General features: G+C 37.3%; 1 protein-coding gene across 5 annotated transcripts in view; it reads left to right on the top strand.

Moving 5' to 3' along the window:
• SCFD1 (sec1 family domain containing 1) overlaps window positions 1–21560 on the top strand; it is a 142663-nt gene that overhangs the window by 118887 nt on the left and 2216 nt on the right. For 2 of the 5 annotated variants that reach the window (XM_029237660.1, XM_029237662.1), the window contains exons 22-25: window positions 903–936; window positions 1440–1505; window positions 9207–9275; window positions 14956–15182. In XM_029237660.1, the coding sequence (XP_029093493.1) occupies window positions 903–936; window positions 1440–1505; window positions 9207–9275; window positions 14956–14979 (193 nt within the window). In that variant the 3' untranslated portion in view covers window positions 14980–15182. Of the gene's footprint in view, window positions 1–902; window positions 937–1439; window positions 1506–9206; window positions 9482–14955; window positions 15183–21560 lie in introns of those variants that run through there. The other 3 variants (XR_003795863.1, XM_029237663.1, XM_029237661.1) reach the window with 3 other exon arrangements.

Below are 21560 nucleotides of genomic sequence, written 5' to 3' on the forward strand. Positions count from 1 at the left end.
CTGTGCTATTTAAGTCTTACTTCTCCTCATCTCATGTCTACTCTTAGAGGAACTTAAAGCACTCTAGAAGGAAGTTTGTGAGGCATTTCTGTCAGGGCAGCTACTGGCTCCTTCTATGGAATATTGACACAGGCCACAGAAATGAGGAAAAGATGGAACTGTGGAATCAGCCTGTGAATAATTGAGAGGTTATAATAGCTCTCTCCCCTTGGTTGAGATTTTCAAAAATGGCTTGTGAGGAAAACCTAAGTTATCTTTGTAAAGCCTATTTTAGCACTCAAAACAAATATATATTTGACTCACAAAAGCTTTGAAAATTGTGTTTATTAAAAGATCTCTTTGACACCAAGAAAGTATTTTTGAAATATATTACAAATATATAAATATGTAATTAATATATAAATATTAAAAAGCTATAGCAAAATACACATCCCTTCTTCCATCCCCTCTTTGCTTCCTAAATTGTTATCCTTCCCATACATGTGTTTGCATAGTTTTTTCACAAATGTAGATACCCACAAACTGTAATCTGTTGAGTATGGTAAAAATTTTACATAATTTACCGCTAAAGTATATATTTTTTTAATTCACCTTATACCCAGATTTCCACTCCTCGTGGGAACTGTTGCTCAGTCTTTCCTTTTCCCTCTCAGTCTTCTCCTAGAATTTTATTTTGAAGTCAACAAGTTGTCCCATTCCCTTTTAGACACTGAGATATGTACTTCATCTAGCTGTTCCTCTGAATCCCACTTCACTGCCTGGCTCAAAGAAGGTGAAGGAAGAAGAATTGTAAATACATAGCTAATAGTGCGTGCGTGTGTCTGTGTGTTTCCCATGCCTATTTTATCCTTAAGTGAAGCTTTGGGTGAAATTTTCGTGTGTGTTTTTTGTTGTTCTTACAGCTCAGTTCCAAGGAACAAAAATCCATTTCAAGAGGTAAGTTCATATAAAAATCCTCTGTCCCTGAAATGGAAGGATGAAAGGTAACGAAGCAGTCTTGAAGAATATCTTTGTCCTAAACATAGCTTTATGATGGTTACTGTATGGCAGTCTTGATAAATCCAATTCCATGTACCTAAGATTCTTTATAAATGACAAATTCAAAAATAACTTTTGGAAAAAGCCCTTTGGATTTATTTGGTATTGTTTAATTGAAGGATGAAGTTTATTCTCCTCAGAATTGTTTCTGAAAAATCTCCACTTCATTTTACTACTCAATAGAAATTAGAAATTTATAAATTTATAGACTTTTCTAAGAAATAAATTTCTTTATAATTGAAGTAGCATCAGGCACTTAGGTAAAAAAAAATACTGGCTAGCAAGGGATCACATCCTAAGTTGTGGAATGGGCTCCAGACTAAACCTCATGTTTGAGAGTTAAAATACTGTTTTAACTATTTCTTTTAACTTACCTATTTTTTTTCTGTTTGCATTTTTAGGCAATTGTTTTTGTGGTGGGAGGAGGCAACTACATTGAATATCAAAATCTTATTGACTACATAAAGGTACATTTGACCTTTATATTCTTTTATCATTTGAGGTTTCACAGTTGTTCCATGTCTTTAACATACTAACATTCTCTGGTGGCTCCCCTGATTCTTACATAACCCCTTTTCTAGAGGTAGTTTAAAAATCCAGCAGATAGGGAAAAATGCCCATATGTTCATTGTTTTCCTGTCACATTTCTGGCCTAAAATTTTACTTGATTTGGAAAATAATGTACCTTATTGATGTAATGTACTTTGCAGCTATCTTATTTTGACTTTAAATGTTTAGATACCTCAAATAAGCCCCTGTTCTAAAAATGTCTCCCTTGGTGAGATGATTTACTGAACCCCATTTACCTGAATAATAAGCACTTTTCTCTCATCTTATTGACCTAAGTCAGCAACATACTTCAAACAAACTTGGAATGTCTGCTTTTTCAGCAAACAGGTTCTTTAGAGGAAGGACGTTAGAAGTGGTGTGCTCTTCAAAACTGACAGCAGCAGGGAGTGACAGACAACTAAGCAAAAGAATATGAAGGGAAGGGTGTAACTTGAAGAGCAAAAACACCATTTAAAAGGTAGAGGCAACAGAACTAGTGATTGTTGCAATGACATTTTGTAATCTTCATTTAATTCACTTAATATTGAATAATGATTATTCCTTATGTCCTGTATTACATAAGACTTCAATAAAGGTAGAGGTTTTGGTACAGCAGGAGAAAAAAATACATAGGCAGATGTCACAGAGCTTCAAAACCACCAGGTACCTCCAAGGATCCTAGCTCAGTTGCACATAACATGCTTCAGAATGTGAACCACCACTAAGATCTATACCTTGGTCTCAGGGGAGCATCCATCTTATACTAGGAGAGGTCTTTTATACCCCTCTCTGTTCATATAGCCAGAATCAGGCTGCATGACTAGGCTCAAAGGCAAAAACCAAGGGAACATAACAGAAACCAGGTGTAAACCATCAATCTGTACAATTTTTAAACAGTGCTGACAAACTAGTGCAAGTTGTCCCTTGGTCTATCTGTGAACCTTGGGCAGGACTATATTAATCTATTCCATTCAGATTTGGCCAAGGGTCAACAACATGACTGGTTCCAGGTGTGTTCCCAAGGATAAACACAGGGTTACAGCAGACCAGCTGAAATTAATCCTGTACTTATACCCCATCCTTGGTTAAGCTTTCTTAATTACATTTGTCAGCATTCTTTCTGCTTTTTTCTTTTACATTATAGGACAGAAAAACAGGAAGGATAAAAACCAAAATACTAACCATTTGTTATACCTGAAATGGAGGTATAACTTTAAAGAAACATTGCAGTTTACCAGATATTCCAGTGCAAACTTGTTTTTAATCATGTATAGGCCTCACAACTCTTACCTCTCTCCACCACAGAAATTTTAATTTTGTGAAATGTATTAATAAGTTGAATCAATGTAACAATTAATTGTTTATTAACTAAGTCTAGTTCTTTCTCTGATCAATCACTTCCATCAGAACAACATCAGGGTTATCAGTGGTAGATATGTAAGCCCACCAAGTTATTCTTTACTTGGTTTCAGGTTACAAAATATTTTTTTTACCTTGATTATTACCCTCCACCCACCAAAACATGGTGTATAGGTAGTAGGGCACATGATACTGTGACTCATCAGGCATGTAACAGGTATTTTATGTCCCTGTATCCAGCCACCTTTCATAACAGATCATCACTCAGGTTCATATTTACACAATGGTCTTTGGCTCTTTTGTTGAACAGATTCTTTTGTACGCCTTTGAGCAGCACCAATATCCTAATTTTGCCTCCCAAAAGGGGTCCTCTGGAATATACAAAACCTGTAAAATGAGAATACGTAAAACAAAAGGAAGCATTAGAATTATTCTAGGTGTTTATCCCCTAGATGTTATTGGCATCATCAAAACATAGCACGTGAATAAGCCCAGATTAAATCCTTCATAAACCTTCCAGAACCCATCTTGGACCTTCAGCTTCAAATAAAGGAGGCTATTTCTGCAGGTGTTATGGGCATCTATAAATATAGGTAAGAGTATTATTCTCTTGCTCTCAGCCTCTTGCAAGGTACCAAGATAATATTAGCTTTTTTTTTTCTTTTTTTGGTATTATTTACTTATTGGTTACATTCCTGAGAATCAAGACTTCTCCATCGTCCATGTGTCATTAATTCTTACCCAGAATTTGGCCCTTGGTTTAGAAGACGATCAGATTCAGCAAGACGCCTGATCCATAGAGCTGGCAACAGTATGAGATTGGCCAGTACTTTCCCCTTTCTTCATTCCCAGTCATAGGAGGCAGGTTGGATAAGTGTGAGCTTATAGGACTGTGTTATCCACTGGTTAGTACAGATGGAGAAACTATTAATCCCAGTTTACACAGATGAAAAGAAGAAACATCACATTCCATCATTCCTCAGACAGATTTAGAGGTATTGTCTTGATGTCTTGTTTGCAGTTAATCCTTTCTTCAGACCTTATAAATGTGATTCATGTCCCTGTACTACAGGATCAGGCAGAGACAAAGAAACATTTTTAGAAATGCAGGAGAAATTTTTAGTGGTTTCTGTGTTACTACCCCACTTCCTCCCTCCCCTGTTTCTCCTACAGTATCTCAACAACCTCTTCACTGTTGATTCCCCCTTTAATTAAATGCCTGTTATGTTTTAACACACATTCTGTCATGCAAGCCACTCTTTCTGTCTCTTATTAGAAAGAGATGTGCCTAATTTAGAAAGTAGATGTTTCAAATGTCAGTTTCAGTTTTCAGTCAGTCCACTACTTTGTGTTTGGTAAGGTATATGATGTCGGTCTATTGTGTATGCTTCTTAGCATGCTGTTGAACTGCACCTGCAGCAAAATGGGTTTCTTTGTCAAGTGATGTATATAAAGGAAGTCCAAATTGAAACAGTTTCTGCTGTGATGTTAAAGGTGTTAAAGGTATTTGCTTTAGTCACCAGGTGTATAAGTCCAAATCCAAAATGAGTGTCTATTCTGGGTAAAACCTATTGCTGTCCACCTGGAACCATAGGTAATAGGCCAGTGTAATTCTATGTAAACATGTATTTGGAATTGCTGGGTCATAATAACTGTGTTTAACCATGTGAGGAACTGCCAGATTGTTTCCAAAAATAATGTAAAATGCACCATTTTACATTCCCACCAGCAGTGTATGAGGGTTCTGATTTCTCCACATCACTGCCAGGACTTATCTGACTTTTTGATTTTGGCTGTACTAGTGGGTGTGAAGTGGTGTCTCATTGTGGTTTTGATTGCATTTCCATGATGACTTAAATGATGTCAAGCATCTTTTCATGTGCTTATTGGCCATTTATATATCTTCTTTGGAGAAATGTTTATTGAGATCCTTTGCCCATTTTTTAATTGGGTTATTTTGCCTTTTTACTACTGACTTGTAAGAGTTCTTTATATAATCTAGATACAAGTCCCTTATCTTGATATATGATTGCAAATATTTTCTCCCATTCTTTGATCTTTTCACCTTCTACCTGGTGTCCTTTAAAGTACAAACCTTCATTTTTTTCTTTTGTTGCGTGTGCCTTTGGTGTCATATGTAAGAGTTCTTTGTCAAAGCCAAGGTCATGAAAATTTACTCCTGTGTTTTCTTCTATAGGTTTTATAGTTTTTGCTCTTACATTTAGGTCTTTGATCCATTTTGAGTTAATTTTTGTATATAGAAAAAAGTCCAGTTCATTCTTTTACATATGGCTATCCAGGTTGTCCTAGCACCATTTATTGAAAAGACTATTTTTCCCCGCTGAGTGGTCTTGTAATAGAGGGAGGCAGTATGCAGCCCTTAGCACGAAGCCTTTGCTGGGTGCCATTACTGGGCAACCCATTACCAGGCAACAGTTACTGAGAGACCACTAACTAGAGCCGGGGTTAGGAGGTCCCGCTCAGTCATTGGTCAGCAGAGTGGTGGTCAGGCGGAGCGAGGTAAGAGGCGGATCCTGGCCTCCTCCCTGGGGCCCTCCAGCTCACCTAGCCTCAGGCCAGTGGATGAGCTGGAGGGCCCCAGGGAACAGGCTGGGGGCTGTGTCCTGCAGGGCTCTAGAGCCCTTGCCATGGCCACCCACTGGCCAGGTACAGGCCTTGAGGCGGCGGTGAACCTCTCCCCCATCCCTACCTCCATGACCTGATGGCGGTGGCAGTCTGCATGGGACACAGTCTGTGGGACCTGGCCCCTGCCATATGGGCGGCCTGAGGAGCCTGAGGGCCAGTTGAGTCCTGGGTGCCTGGCTCCCTCAGTGATGACAGCTGGGCAGGGTCTGGGGACCTGGCCCTGAGGGAGCCACCAACTGAGATCTGCCTCCTCTTAGCCAGGACCTGGACCTTGGAAGGTGAAAGTTGTGCCTTGGGACCTTGCCCTTTCTTGTCAGAACAGAGAATAACATTTGTTTGGTGGAGATTTACAGGAACATGGTTACCTAACCATGACCTGACCTCAAGAACAAAGGATCTGACACCAAGAAGTTTGCAACAACTAACCAAGCCCTCCCTCACTTCTCCTATAAAAAGGTCTTTGCTGAAAGCTTTCAGGGAGTTTGGGGTTTTAAAGGCATGAGCCACCCATCTCCTTGCATGGTCCTGCAATAAACCTTTCTCTCTTCCAAACTTCGACATTTTGGTATTGTTTGGCCTCACTGTGCGTCAGGCACATGGACTTGTGGTTTGGTAACAGTCTTGGCAGGCTTGTTGAAAATCAGTTGACCATACATGTATGGGTTTATTTCTGGACTCTCAACTCTATCCCATTGATCCATAGGTCTGTCCTTGAGCCGGTACTACACTGTAGTGAGTTTTGAAATCAGGATATATGAGTCTTCCTACTTTATCCTTTTTCAAGATTTTGGATTTTCTGGGTTCCTTGCAATTCCGTATGAATTTGAGGATCAGCTGTTAATGGCAGTTGGATTCTGATAGGGATTGCGTTGAATCTGTAGATAAGATGAAAATACTCCCCCAAACTTAACACTATTAAGTCTTCTAATCCACGACGTGGAATGTTTTTCCATTTATTTAGATCTTTTTCTTTCAACATTTTTTGGTTCCTTTGCAGTTTGTTGTTATTTTCAGAGTTTAAGCTTTGTATTTCTTTGAGGTTTACTCCTATGTATTTTTTTATGCTATTATGGATGGAATTGTTTTCATTTCATTTTTGCAACTGTATAGAAATCTGATTGTTATATATTGAGCTTGTGTCCGGCAACCCTATTGAACTCATTTATTAGTTCTGATGGTTTGGGTTTTTTTGGGATTTTTAGGATTTTCTATATACAAGATCATGTTATCTCTGAATAGAATTAGTTTAACTTCTTCCTTAACCTATCTGGAATGTTTTTCTTGCCTAACTACCCTGGCTAGAACCTCCAGTACAATATTTAAGAGTCTGGAGCAGACCTCTTTATCTTCTTCCTGATCTTAGGGACAAAGCATCCAATCTTTCACCATTAAGTTTGCTGTTACCTATGGGTTTTTCATACAGCCATTAATGTTTAGTAGCTGCTAAGCCATGTAGTTTAATTATTTGTTTTTTAATCCCGTTTGGTCTTACTGTTTCCTTTGTTCTGAGTCATCTTCATCTTCATCTTCTTCCTATCATTCAGCCCCATTCAGGGGAAACTGAGCTAGTAGGTCTATGACAGCCTCCCTCATGACATCGGAAACCCATGTTAGTGCAACCTTGTAGTATGAAACGAAACTTACGGCTTATGCCTACAAGAGACTTGTAATTGAGAATGTATCTAACATGGCACTTGATTTATACCAGTTCACAAAACAACGGGCAAGTGCCATTTTTGTTGGGAAGGCAAAGAAAATACTGTAATGATTTTAGGTGATTTATTTAGTAATGATGTTAGTCTAACTTACAATGTAACTGCTATTTGGTATAACACTGATGTATTTGATAAAAATTAAATGGATTGATTTTTAACAAGACATTTGATAATACTGATATCAATGACCAAATGTATTGGGAATTTTACTTAAAGCCACCACAAGTTGTTCTTTTGATGGAAGGTGATTGGCTAGAGAATTAACTAGATTTAGTTAATAATTAATTGTTACATTGAATCAAGGTATTAGTACATTAGTTCAATTTTTAATGGAAGGAAGAAATATCAAATTTGTGCATAATTAAGAATAAATTTACACTGAAATATTACTAAACTGAGGTGTTAAAAATTAAAGCTATACTTACCTTACTGGATGATCAAAAGGTTAGAATTTTTGTGTTTATCTTTGTATTCTATAAATGCTATAAAAGTTGAAAAATGATGACAAATAATTAGAATTAAGCAAGCTTGTCAAGGGTGGAGAGGGAATGTACTTATATAAGCACAAGATTAATCTCAGCTAGTTAATATACCCTGTGCTAATGTTAGGCCAACCCTGAATGAAATGTATTAACTAGTGTTTAAAATAGGCCTGTGCTAGGGTCCAAGATAGACTAGGGGGCAACTTGCACTAGCTTGTCAACATTCTTTAATGGAAAATGTAAAGATTGATTTGCACCTGGTTTCTGTCATGTTTTCTTGTTTCTGCTGTTAAGCCTATTCACGCAGCCTGATTCTGGCTATGTGATCAGAGAGGTATAAAAAACCCTTCCTTGGACAAGACTGGGGCTCCACTGAGACCAGGGTATCTCCACTGTATCTTGGTGGTTCACAGCTGAAAATGAAATGTGTCATATTACTGAGATGGGGTCCTGGGAGCTGTGCCTAGAAGTTTTGGACCCCTCTAATGTTTCCCTATGTACTGTGACCTCTACCCTTTTGTGAGTATAACCTCAAGAATCCCAATTATATGACCCTATTTTATGGCTGCACATACCATCTCATTTTGAAGAAAAGGAGAGTGAGGTGTGACTCTCGTTTTACTTGTTCTCAGAGAAGGTCAGCTATAACATTTATTCAGCCAGCGATATTATTCGGCTCATACATCACAGAGAAATGTCCTTATCTTGTATTACAAAGCTGTAATTCTTTTTGTTCCTGATTAATTAATCATATTTGCTTTGTTGTGCAATAAACTTTTTACTTTACAAAAAAAAATCTTACAAATTTACATTCAAGTTCACAATACATGTAAGAATTTCAGCATTAAGAACCTACCAAAATTCTCCAGTCAAAAAGTTTGACTGCTTGTAATTGGGTTCCAACATTCTGTCAAAATTCAGAATGAAATTCATAGAGTTACAGAATGGAATAGGGTATATTAAGACATAAATACTGTATTATCACAAATGAGTCTGAAATGACAGTCCATGCTACTCACACCATATCCTACTTTCAGCATAACAAAACTTGAAGAATGTTTTCTTCAAGTAGTTACAGATCTTACATTGGAAGAATGTTGGCCTAAGATTTTATAAATAATTGTGGCTCTCATGAAATGTGTCAGTAATCACATTCCTTCTATTTTCAGTGTAAATGGCACTAGAAGTGTACCTACCACCTATATTTTGAAGAAAAAAAAAAACTATGCCCATCTCACTCCTTTATTCCATGTAATTTTAGGATAGACATGTGTACACTAAAATCCAATACTCCCCCCCAAAAAATTAAAACTTTTAAGAATAACCAAAAGTCTTATTAGGTTTAACCCCTCTTCTTGGGAATATTGAAAATATTACTTGTTACTTGTATCTGAGTTCTGTATCTGATTTTTTTCAGGGGAAACAAGGCAAGCACATCTTATATGGCTGCAGTGAACTTTTTAATGCTACACAGTTCATAAAACAGGTAAAGTGTACTTTTTAGTTTGTTTCTGCTAACATACCCTAAGTTGCTGTTGGTATTTTTCAGAAGAGAGCAAGATAATCATGTTCATCTGAACCAGCTGAAACTAAAAGCCATAGAGCTAAAAGAATGTAAGGTTGTACCATGGACAACTATAAAGGAAACTCTTATAAGTAACATTATTTCCATTATCCCAAATCTATGAAAAGGTAAATTTAATTCAGAAAATTTTTAATTGGAGTAGTGTTACTCACTTAGGCTAAATTCATTTCAGCATTTCCTTGACATACTGTCCACATTTCTGACTTTGCCGAGCTGAGAAATTAAGTAACCTTATTAAGGGGTTGTATGTGCTCAGTTGATACAGCAGAATTACATTCACCTTGAAAGTTAATGACAGCAGTAGCTGAGGTGTACAGAGTCTTTACATTCTTTTACTATTGTTTCCATGACTGTTCTCAGTAATTACATTAACTTCAACTTTTTAAAGCTTAAACTACCTGAGAGGCTCAATAGGCTGACCAATAATATCCATTCACCCTTACCTTGGCTGCCATAAAAATCATAACTGTACCCTGTGCTCGTTTCCAGCAACTCTTCCTAGCATCTTTTTCTAGCACAAGTTTCTTACCCACATTATATGGTTCTTGTATTTTTAACCTTAATGAGGTGGCCCAGTGGTATTGTGAGAATTTCAGACATACAGAAAAACTGAAGAGAATTTGCACTGAACACGTGCATACTCTCCATTAACATTTTATTGTACTTGCTTTATAAGATACCTGTCCATCTTTCCATTCTTCATTCTATTCCTTGCTCCACCTGTATTAATTTCAAAGTAAATTGTAGCTATCAGTACACTTCCCCCTTAATACTTCATTGCCAATATCATTAACTAGATTTCATTATTTGTTTAGTTTGTTGTTGTTGTTGTTTTACCTTTGGAGATAAAATTTACAATAGTGAAATACACGTATCTTAAGTGTACATTCCTAACTTTGTCAGATGTTTCGTTCACCTGAGTATAACCCAAACCCCTATCAAGATACAGAACCATTACACCACAGAGTTCCTTTATGGCCTTTGCCAGTCAATCCTTGCTCCTAGTCAAAGCCTGCTCCCAAAACACTGTCTTGATGTTTTTCCACCATAGATTAGTCTTGTTTATTTTAGAACATCATGTAAATGGAATTTTTCTTCGTTAGATTAACTAGAAGATTCTCAATTTTATTAATTCTTTTAATGAAGCAGATGATGTTAATGCTAATTTTCTCTATTTGTTTTCTTTTTTTTAACCCTTGAATTTTATTTTATTTTTTTTTGAATTTTATTTTTTTTTTACACTGGAGGTTCTTATTATCAATTTTATACTCTGTTTTCTGTTCCTTGGTTTCTACTTTTTATTGTTTCCTTTGTGTTGATTACTTTGGGTTTACATTCTTCTTCTTTTACTAGCTTCTGATATTGGATAATCATTAAGTCATTAACTTTAGCTTTTCTTTTCTAAAATAAACATTGAAAATCATAAAATTTAAACTCTTGCCAAACACTGCTTTAGCCACATTCTACAAATGTTGATGTTATGTTTTTATTACCATTGTTGGAAATATTTTTAATTTACCTGGTAGTTTATTCTTTAGCCCATGTATAGAGATCTATTGTTGTTTCAAGTATTTGTGGGTTTCTAGATATCTTACTCTTACTGATTTCTAATTTAATTCCCTTTTTGTCATAGAACATTCTATACATAAGTTCATTATTTCAGAATTTATTTAAATTCCTTTTCTGGCCCAACATATGATCTATCTTGTTAAGCACTCCATATGCACCTAAAAAAGAACGTGCATTATGCAGAAGTTGAAGGAAGGGTTCTATAAACATTAATTTGGTCAAGGTAGTTGATAGCATTACTTAGATCCTCTATGTCTTTATTTTTATTTTTATTTTTTTTGGTCTAGTTCTATCAGGTATTGAAAGATTGGTATTAAAATCTCTGACTGTGATTGTGGAATTGTCTCTTCCTTTAGTTCTGTCAATTTCTGCTTTTTGTGTTTTTAAGTTCTGTTATTAGGTACATAAAGACTTATTATTGTATATTCCTGATGAATGGATTCTTTTATATGCAGTATTCCTCTGCATATCTGGTAATGCTCTTTGTCTTGAGGTCTGCTTTATCTGACATTAATATAACCACCCTAGCATTCTTACACTTAGTTTGCATTTTATAACTTTTCCGTCTGTTTACTTTCAACTTGTCTATGCATTTATATTTAAAGCATATATCTTGTAGGTAGAATATAAGTGGATCTTGTGTTGTTTTTTTTAAAACCATTATACAGTCTCTTTTAATTGGAGTCTATTGGTCTATTAACATCTAATGTAATTATTAATATGATTAGATTTAGGTCTAGCACTTTACTGTTTCCTCTGTTCCTCTTTCCTACCTTCCTTTGTATTATTTGAACACTTTTTAGAATTCCACTTTAATTCATCCACAGATTTTTTTTTTAGCTATATCTCTGCATTACAAATTTAGGGTTGCTCTGTTATGCCACTTGCGTTAAATGTAGAAACCTTGCAACCATACATACCCTCAACACTTATGCTGTGATTGTCATATTTTACATCTACATACATCATTAACCTCACAAGAAAGACAGTGGACAGTGTTACCATTTGTGCTTCAGTCATGTTTATAACAAAGACATAAATCTTTGCATTTATATGGATATAAATTCCAGTGCTCTTCATCCCTACTTATAGCTTCTTTTTTCTTTTTTTTTTTTTGGCTGCATTGGGGCTGCATTGCTGCATGTGGGCTTTCTCTAGTTGCTGCGAGTGGGGTCTACTCATTGTTGCGATGCACGGAAATTCTCATTGCAGTGGCTTCTCTTGTTGCGGAACACGGGTTCTAGGTGCGTGGGCTTCAGTAGCTCTGGCACGCAGGATCTAGTGCACAGGCTCAGTAGTTGTGGTGCATGGGCTTAGTTGCTTCGCAGCATGTAGGATGTTCCTGGACCAGGGCTTTGAACCTGTGTCCCCTATATTGGCAGGCAGATTCTTAACCACTGTGCCACCAGGGAAGTCCCCCTACTTACAGATTTTAATTTCCATTTGTTGACTGAAAAACTGTTAGCATTCACTGTAGCTCTGGTATGCTAGCAGTGAGTTCTCTTAATTTTTTATTAGATGAAAATGTCTTTATTTCACCTTTATTCTTAAATAATTTTATATATATATATATGCACACACACACACACATCTGTACATATGTACATATATATAAATATTTTTTCTAGATACAAAGTTCTGGTAGACAGTTTTTCAGCACTTTAAAGATGTCAGTCCACTGTCTTCTGTGTTTCATTGTTTCTTATAGGAAGTCAGCAGCCATTCAGATCAGTGTAAATTTTTTTTTAACATCTTTATTGGAGTATAATTGCTTTATAACAGAGTGAATCAGTTATAATATACCTATATCCCAGTATCTCTTCCCTCTTGCATGTCCCTCCCTCCCACCCCTCTAGGTGGTCACAAAGCCTCCCACCCCTCTAGGTGGTCACAAAGCACCTAGCTGATCTCCCTGTGCTATGAGGCTGCTTCCCACTAGCTATCTATTTTACGTTTGGTAGTGTATATATGTCCATGCCACTCTCTCACTTTGTCACAGCTTACCCTTCCCCCTCCCCATATCCTCAAGTCCGTTCTCTAGTAGGTCCGTGTCTTTATTCCAATCTTGCCCCTAGGTTCTTCATGACCTTTTTTTTAGATTCCATATATATGTGTTAGCATACAGTATTTGTTTTTCTCTTTCTGACTTATTTCACTCTGTATGACAGTCTCTAGGTCCATCCACCTCACTACAAATAACTCAATTTCGTTTCTTTTTATGGCTGAATAATATTCCATTGTATGTATGTGCCACATCTTCTTTATCCATTCATCTGTTGATGGACACTTAGGTTGCTTCCATGTCCTGGCTATTGTAAATAGAGCTGCAGTGAACATTTTGGTACATGACTCTTTTTGAAGAGTTTTCTCAGGGTCAGATCAGTGTAAATTTATATGTAATGCATAATCTCTCTCTGCTGCTTTCAAGATTTTATCATTATCTTTGGTTTTCAGCAATTTAATTATAATGTATCTATGCATGACTTCTGTGTATCTTGCTTGGGGATCACTGAGCTTCCTGAGTCTATAAATTTATACCTTCACCAAATTTAGGGAATTTTCAGCTGTTAGTTCTTCAAGAATTTTTATGCCCACTTTTGTCTCTCCTTTTGGGACTCCATTTACATTTATGTTTAACTGTTTATAGTCTCCCACAAATCCCTGAGGATTCTGTTTAACGTCTATAAGTTGCTCTGTCTTCAGATTCAATAAGTCTTTCTTCTGCTATCTCCATTCTGCTGTTTGATGTATTTACCAGTTCTTTAATTTTCACTTGGATTTTTTTAAAATGTAGTTTATATTTTTATGTTGAGATTTCCTTTTTTCATTCATTGTGAGCCTATTTTTCATTATTTCATTGAGGATATTGTCCTAGCTGCTTTTAAAACGTGGTCTACTATGGGCCCACCCTTGGGGTCCAGTGGTTAAGACACTGCACTTCCAATGCAAGGGGCACAGGTTCGATCCCTGGTCAGGGAAGTAGGATCCCATATGCCATGCAGCATGGCCAAAAAAAACCCCTGGTCTATTAATTACTACACATGGATCATCTCACTGTTGGTTTCCATTGTCTTTCCCCCTAGAGAATGGCTCCATTTTCCTGTTTCTTCATATATTTACTAATTTTAGATTGTATCCTTTACATTTTGAATGTTGTATTTTGGAAACTGAATTCTATTTCTCTGAAGAGTGTTGGTTAGACCCAAAGTTCAAACTCTGTCTCTTGGGCAGCAGTTCAAATCTCACCTGTTTGTTAGTCTGTACAGTCTGTTGCCCCCAAACTCTTTCCTCTGGTTTTTCAGTCCAGAAAGACTGCAGGTTTTCTGTCAGTTTTAGCTGCCAGTATAGCACCAACTGTGGCCTGCCTTCAGGCTAAGAGCCACAGAACCAGAGAACTCAGTCCAGGCTATTCCCTCCTTCCAAGTGTTGATTCTGTTCCAGAAGCCACCTGCTTTCAGTTGCTCCCCATTGCCTACAGGTAGTTGGTTTTTGTATTTGTTTAAAGTTTATAATTTCTATCTCTCTGTCATAGACTTGGTGCAATAGTTTACCCAGCCTTCCAGAATTGAAAGCCTTTTCCCTTCCTTTTAATGATCTTTAGAAATATATTAAATATATTTCTAATTTCTTTTAGAAATAAAATATATAGAAAAGTGAACTGTCAGCAGTAAAGTCACACATTATGTTGTTTTTCTTTACATTTTCATAGTGAATTAATATTAATTTTTTTATTCTCAGATTTTTGTTTTCCATTACTTGAATTTACTCCTATATAATGCTTACACATCTTTTTGCCATGACAGTTTTTAAATATCTACGAATCTTAAACATTTGAGTTAGTGGTGAATATTGAAAGAAAATGTATTATTCTAGAAATGCAGTGCATGAAATAGAAAGCCTGGATTTTACCATGATAAAAGTGTGCATTTAAGGTGTTTACAAATATAATTCAAGCCCAAGTTTCTTTTGTGATTAAAAACAGTACTATTTATGATTTTATGTTTTGTTTTAGCTGTCACAACTTGGACAAAAATAACACAGAAGAACCTTAACATGAGAATCTATTTAGAATTTGGATAAACGTAAAAAGTCAAAAGAGCCAGATGTTTCCTTTCTTCATATCAATGTCCTAACAGTGAAACTTAGAGTTATTTGTTAATTTTTAAGGAAATTCTATACTTAATATAATGTGTACTGATTAAAACAATAAAGCATTTCAGAAATAAATTTTAACATTGTACATTATCTTTCCTGTTATGTTTGACAAATGAGAAAGAAAGTACTTTGGAAGGAAGGAAAGCTCTGTCTGAATATAATGTTAAAATATTAACATAATAACCAATATATTATGATTGAAGCTAGTAAAAGTTTAAGAATGTAATATACAAGTGTTATTTCATTGGTTCATGAATCTCCTACATCTCCTAAATTGTATGCATTTTAATTGTAAAATTACCTTCCCATGATTTGTTTCCCATGTTGCCTCTAGATTTTATAGCCACTTTAATGTCTCTTCTCTGTCTGGCACAGCTACGTACATTTTATCACATAAAATCCCTCCTTTATATAATGTCAAAAGTCAAACATTAACAACATCTGGAACAGACAAATACAAAACATTTATCCTGTAAAGTTCTAAATAATATGTAAAAGTAAGTGTTAAATTTGATTCTAACCTTCCTATCTGCCTGGCATGCAGCACTAAAAAGGAATGTTGATCAGTCATATATCTCAAGGCAGTCATAAGATAAAAGCAAACCAATCGCTCCAGAGAAAAGAACTGTTCCTATTATAAAGGCCAGGGAGCTTTTCCTCCTAATGAGCCTCATCAAGAGAAATCTGTAGTGTTACAGACAACATCCTGATAATAGATAAAACAACAGATTAATTAACAGAACTGCTTCTTTCCACACCCCCACCTACCATGAGTCAATGCTATCGTACCAAAGCACAGGTCAAGAAAAATAATTCTAGGTGGGTAGTGGTTGGCTAATGTGACTTATTCCTGGGATGAAATTTAAAGCATGTTTGGACTGCTATAACAAATTACCATAGGCTGGGTGGCTTATACAACAAAATACTTCTCACAGTTCTGGATGCTGGGAATTCTAAGATCAAGGTACCAGCAGATCCACTGTCTGGTGAGAACCTTCTTCCTGATTTGCAGACAGCCATGTGTCCTCACATGGTGGAGAGTACAGAGCAAGCTCTGGTCCCTCCATCCCCTTTTAAAGGCACTAATCCCATTGTGGGGACTCCACCCCATGACCTCATCCAAACCCAGTTACCTCCCAAAGACCCTACCTCCAAATACCATTACATTGGGGAAAAGACAGTCTCTTCAATATATGGTGCTGGGAAAACTGGACAGCTACATGTAAAAGAATGAAATTAGAACATTCTTTAACACCATACACAAAAACAAACTCAAAATGGATTAAAGACCTAAATGTAAGGCCAGACACCATAAAACTCTTAGAGGAAAACAGAGGCACAACACTATATGACAAATCACAGCAAGATCTTTTTTGACCCACCTCCTAGAGTAATGGAAATAAAAAATAAATGAATGGGACCTAATGAAACTTAAAAGCTTTTGCAAAGGAAACCATAAACAAGATGAAAAGACAACCCTCAGAATGGGAGAAAATATTTGCAAATGAAGCAACTGACAAAGAATTAATCTCCAAAATATACAAGCAGCTCATGCAGCTCAATATCAAAAAAAAAAAAACAACCCAATCCAAAAATGGGTGGAAGACCTAAATAGACAGTTCTCCAAAGAAGACATAAAGATTGCCAACAAACACATGAAAAGATACTCAGCATCACTAATCATTAGAGAAATGCAAATCAAAAGTACAATGAGGGATCCCTCACACTGGTCAGAATGGCCATCATCAAAACATCTACAAACAATAAATGCTGGAGAGGGTGTGGAGAAAATGGAACCCTCTTGCACTGTTGGTGGGAATGTAAATTGATACAGTCACTATGGAGAACAGTATGAAGGTTCCTTAAAAATCTAAAAATACAACTACCATATGACCCAGCAATCCTACTACTGGGCATATACCCTGAGAAAAACATAATTCAAAAAGAGTCATGTACCACAGTGTTCATTGCAGCACTATTTACAATAGCCAGGACATGGAAGCAACCTAGATGTCCCTTGACAGATGAATGGATAAAGAAGAAGTGGGGCTTCCCTGGTGGCACAGCAGTTGAGAGTCCGCCTGTCGATGCAGGGGACACAGGTTCGTGCCCCGGACTGGGAGGATCCCACATGCCGCAGAGCGGCTGGGCCCATGAGCCATGGCCACTGAGCCTGTGCGTCCAGAGCCTGTGCTCCGCAACGGGAGAGGCCACAACAGTGAGAGGCCTGCATACCGCAAAAAAAAATAAGTGGCACATATATACAATGGAATATTACTCATCCATAAAAAGGAACGAAATTGATTTATTTGTAATGAGGTGGATGGACCTACAGTCTGTCATACAGAGTGAAGTAAGAAAGAAAAAAACAAATACTGTATGCTAACACACATATATGGAATCTAAAAAAATGGTACTGATGAACCTAGTGGCAGGGCAGGAATAAAAACACAGACGCAGAGAAGGGGCTTGAGGACATGGGGAAGGGGAAGCTGGGACAAAGTGAGAGAGTAGCATTGACATATATGTCAAATATAACATGGATGGCTAGTGGGAAGCTGTTGCATAGCACAGGGAGATCAGCTCGACGCTTTGTGACCACCTAGAGGGGTGGGATAGGGAGGGTGGGAGGGAGGCTTAAGAGAGGGGATATGGGGATATATGTATACATATAGCTGATTCATTTTGTTGTGTGGCAGAAACTAACACAACATTGTAAAGCAATTATACTCCCATAAAGATTAAAAAAACTAAACAACGAAAAAACATAATCCACTGTTTGAAGCAAATATAAAACAGTATATTAAAAAAAACCAAAAAAGCAAAAAGATACATGCACCCCTGTGTTCATAGTAGCACTAGTCACAATAGCCAAAACATGGAAACAACCTAAATGTCCATCAACTGATGAATGGATAAAGAAGATGTGGTACATATACAAAATGGCCATTAAAAAAGAATGAAATAATGCTATTTGCAGCAACATGGATGCAGCTAGGGATTATCATACTAAGTGAAATAAGTCAGAAAGAGAAAGACAAATACCATACGATATCACTTATATGTGGAATCTAAAATATGGCACAATGAACCTATCTACAAAACAGAAACAGACTCACAGACATAGAGAACAGAATTGTGGTTGCCAAGGGGGAGTGGGGGAGGGAGAGGGATGGACTGGGAGTTTGGGGTTGGTAGATGCAAGCTATTACATTTAGAATGGGTAAACAGCAAGGTCCTAATGTATAGCACAGGGAACTATATTCAATATCCTGTGATAAACCATAATGGAAAAGAATATAAAAATATATAAGTATGTGTATAACTGAGTCACTTTGCTGTACAGCAGAGATTACCACAACACTGTAAATCAACTCTACTTCAGTTTTTAAAATTGAAGAAAAAAATGAGTTAGGAAAATAGTCTTGTCAATGAATGTAAAATAATTTCTTTCAAGCTTGCCTTAAATTCATATAAAATATTCTGATACAGAAACCTTTTTGTGGGACTATAAAGGTTTTGGGCCTTTTAAAGAAATCTCTGGGGAAACTTTGGCCTTTCTCAAACTATCCAAGCTTAGTCCCATCTGTCCTGGTGTGCATTACCTAGCATGGTCATCCACAATATTGCCAGGGTCACAGTTGCTGGTATCTTGGGCTAGGGAGCCCAGCAAGTCTGAACCAGCAAGGCCAGAGCTTGACTGATTCAGAAACCAGTTTCATTTGTCTCCACAAGGGTTATTCTCTTCAGAGGAATTGATTCCTGCCCCGAGAAAGCTCAGATGAGAGGCAAAGATCAATAGGAAAGGGAACTGCTCTGCCAGGTGATTTACAAAAGTTGCATGCATCAATTAATCCTCACAACAGCACTGTCAAGTAGGTGGTACAGCTCCAATTTTATAGATGGAAACAAAACTCAGAGGGTTAAATACCCTGCTCAAAGTCATGGCTGGTACATGGTGGAGCCAAAGACAGCATGCACATCTGTCTGCTCCAAGTCCCACTGCTGAAAATCTCCTGGCTGAGGAAGCAGGAAGCTTGGAGTGTTGCCTAGCCACTCCTCACCGATCAACCTGAGTCAGTCACTTTACCCCTCTTTTTCCTCCTGTGCATAATGAGTGGTACAGAGCAGGGGCATCTAACATGGGGCCCTCCAGGCAATGCAGCTCACCTGAACCAGCCAGCTCAGGATGTTCAACAAAACAAACACCTTACCGATGAGCTCACACACAGGAACTGGCAGGCTCAGCCGCCTGTCTGAAAGAATTTGAGTAGTTTGGCATAAACATGGGAAAGGTCAGATGGGGCTCTACAATGAAAGGGAAAGGCAAAATTATAAAGGACTGAGAGGAAATTCAAGTCAAGACGGAAGTTTGCCCTGAAACGGAAGCTTCTGTTTCCTCACCATTGGGTACTTTTGTGCTGTGACAAACTGCAAGACAGACCCCATCACAGTGTGATCTAAACTGTGAATTTTCAACTCATGCTCTTAAAATTCACAATTTTTAGGTAATATTCAAAAGGAGGTGAATAGAAGTTGTGTGAAGACTTTTAAACTTACTTAAATAGACCCAGATCATCGCACCATAGACATTTGGAGAATTTTTTTCACGATTTTTTAAGATAGCAACCTGACTCCAGGGGCTGATGAGACTGTACCGAGGTGACATGTGACTAAAGAAAACTGGAAACTGAATTTCTGATTTGTTATAGTGACCACATCAAAATAGACATAGACTTAGCAGAGAGAACTAGGGACTATTCAACTTCACTTTGTTGAATTGCCCTGGGTTCAACAGAATCATAAATCTCAAAAGTTTATATCCAGCGTTATTTACAATAGCCAAGACAAGGAAGCAACCCAAGTGTCCATAAACAGGCAAATGGACAAAGAAGATGTGGTACATATATACAACAGAATATTACTCAGCCATAAAAAAAGATGGAATTTTGCCATTTGCAGCAACAGGGATAGACTTGAATGTTATTATGCTAAGTGAAATAAGTCAGAGCAAGACAATACAGTATGATATCACTTATATGTGGAATCTAAAAATACAACAAACTAGTGAATATAACAAAAAAGTCACAGACTCACAGATATAGAGAACAAACCAGTGGTTACCAGTGGGGAGAGTGAAGGGGAGAGGGGCAATATAGGGGTAGGGGATTAAGAGGTACAAACTATTAAACTATTATGCATAAAATAAGCTACATGGATATATTTTACAATGCAGGGAATATAGCAGATATTTTATAATAACTATAATGGAGTATAACCTTTAGAAATTGTGAATCACTATACTGTACATGTGTAACATATAATATTATACATCAACTATACTTCAATTTTAAAAAGTTTATATCCAAAGAAGTTTCTGGATGTTGATGAGTGTGTACCAGGCTTTAAATGTTTGTAGCTGCTTTTATCATGGAAACCTCAGGATGATTCTAAATTATCAATCATCAACCCCATCAATGTGGCTCAGTTTCAAGAGGAACAGCAGATTTTGCTAAAAGCAAGCTCTATGTATGAAGATGACACAGTATCCTAAGAATCCAGAGACAGCTACATCAACTCCAGGACTCTCCTGAAGGACCATGGCTAAGTGGCTGTAATAACATGTTGACTTTTCTGCCAGTATCCTTTTCCCTGATTTTTGTCACCCCAATCTTTTCTTCCTCTTCTTTCACCATGTGACTCAGGTGGAGCTGACACCATTCCTGACAAGTAAATGGTTAAGGGATAGATAAGTAAACAAATCCAGCCAAGGAGAGGCAATTAGATTCCTGCTGAGACAAAGCAGGGCCACTCTGTTTTCTGCTGGACTTAAACAGGAGGGCCTTAAATATGAGGTTGTCGATATTGCCACAAGATGCATGAGAATGAAACCAATGCAGAGCCCAGAGATGTCCTAATGACATCATTTGAACCTGCTGGGTTCAAATCTGAGTGTTGGAGCCAGAGGCAGACACAGTAAAATGCAACGGATGATTGCAACATCCTTTGAAAGCCAAAGAAATGTAAACCAGACAAAACATAAGAAACAGTGATTTTTCAGACAATGGATGTCAGGAAGCACAGGACAGGGATCCCTAAGAGAAGAAAACAAACAAGATGAGCCCTACAATTGCACCAGCTTACTTCCTGGAGAGACTTTTTTCAGGGTGCAGCACAGGCAGAGCTGGTCCAGAGGAGACAGAGTTGGACATCTGGGAAGGTTGAGGCAGCTTGAGGTCATAGGGTAGAATAATGGAAAGAAGAAAGCTACACAGGTAGAGAGTTCTAGAGGTCTTCAGAGGGTCAGATGAATACTGATCAGTACCTGTGTGTGAAGAAACTACCCAAGGTAGGGAAAGAACTACCTAAAAGAGTTATACAGGGAGCAGGAACAATTGTCTTTGCTCATGTGGGGTCAGAAATAGTATCTGGTCAACCAATTACCTCATAAATCATGCAGGG

The sequence above is a fragment of the Monodon monoceros genome, unplaced genomic scaffold (assembly GCF_005190385.1).
Source record: "Monodon monoceros isolate NGI ecotype Baffin Bay Population unplaced genomic scaffold, NGI_Narwhal_1 Super_Scaffold_21, whole genome shotgun sequence".
Lineage (NCBI taxonomy): Eukaryota > Metazoa > Chordata > Mammalia > Artiodactyla > Monodontidae > Monodon > Monodon monoceros.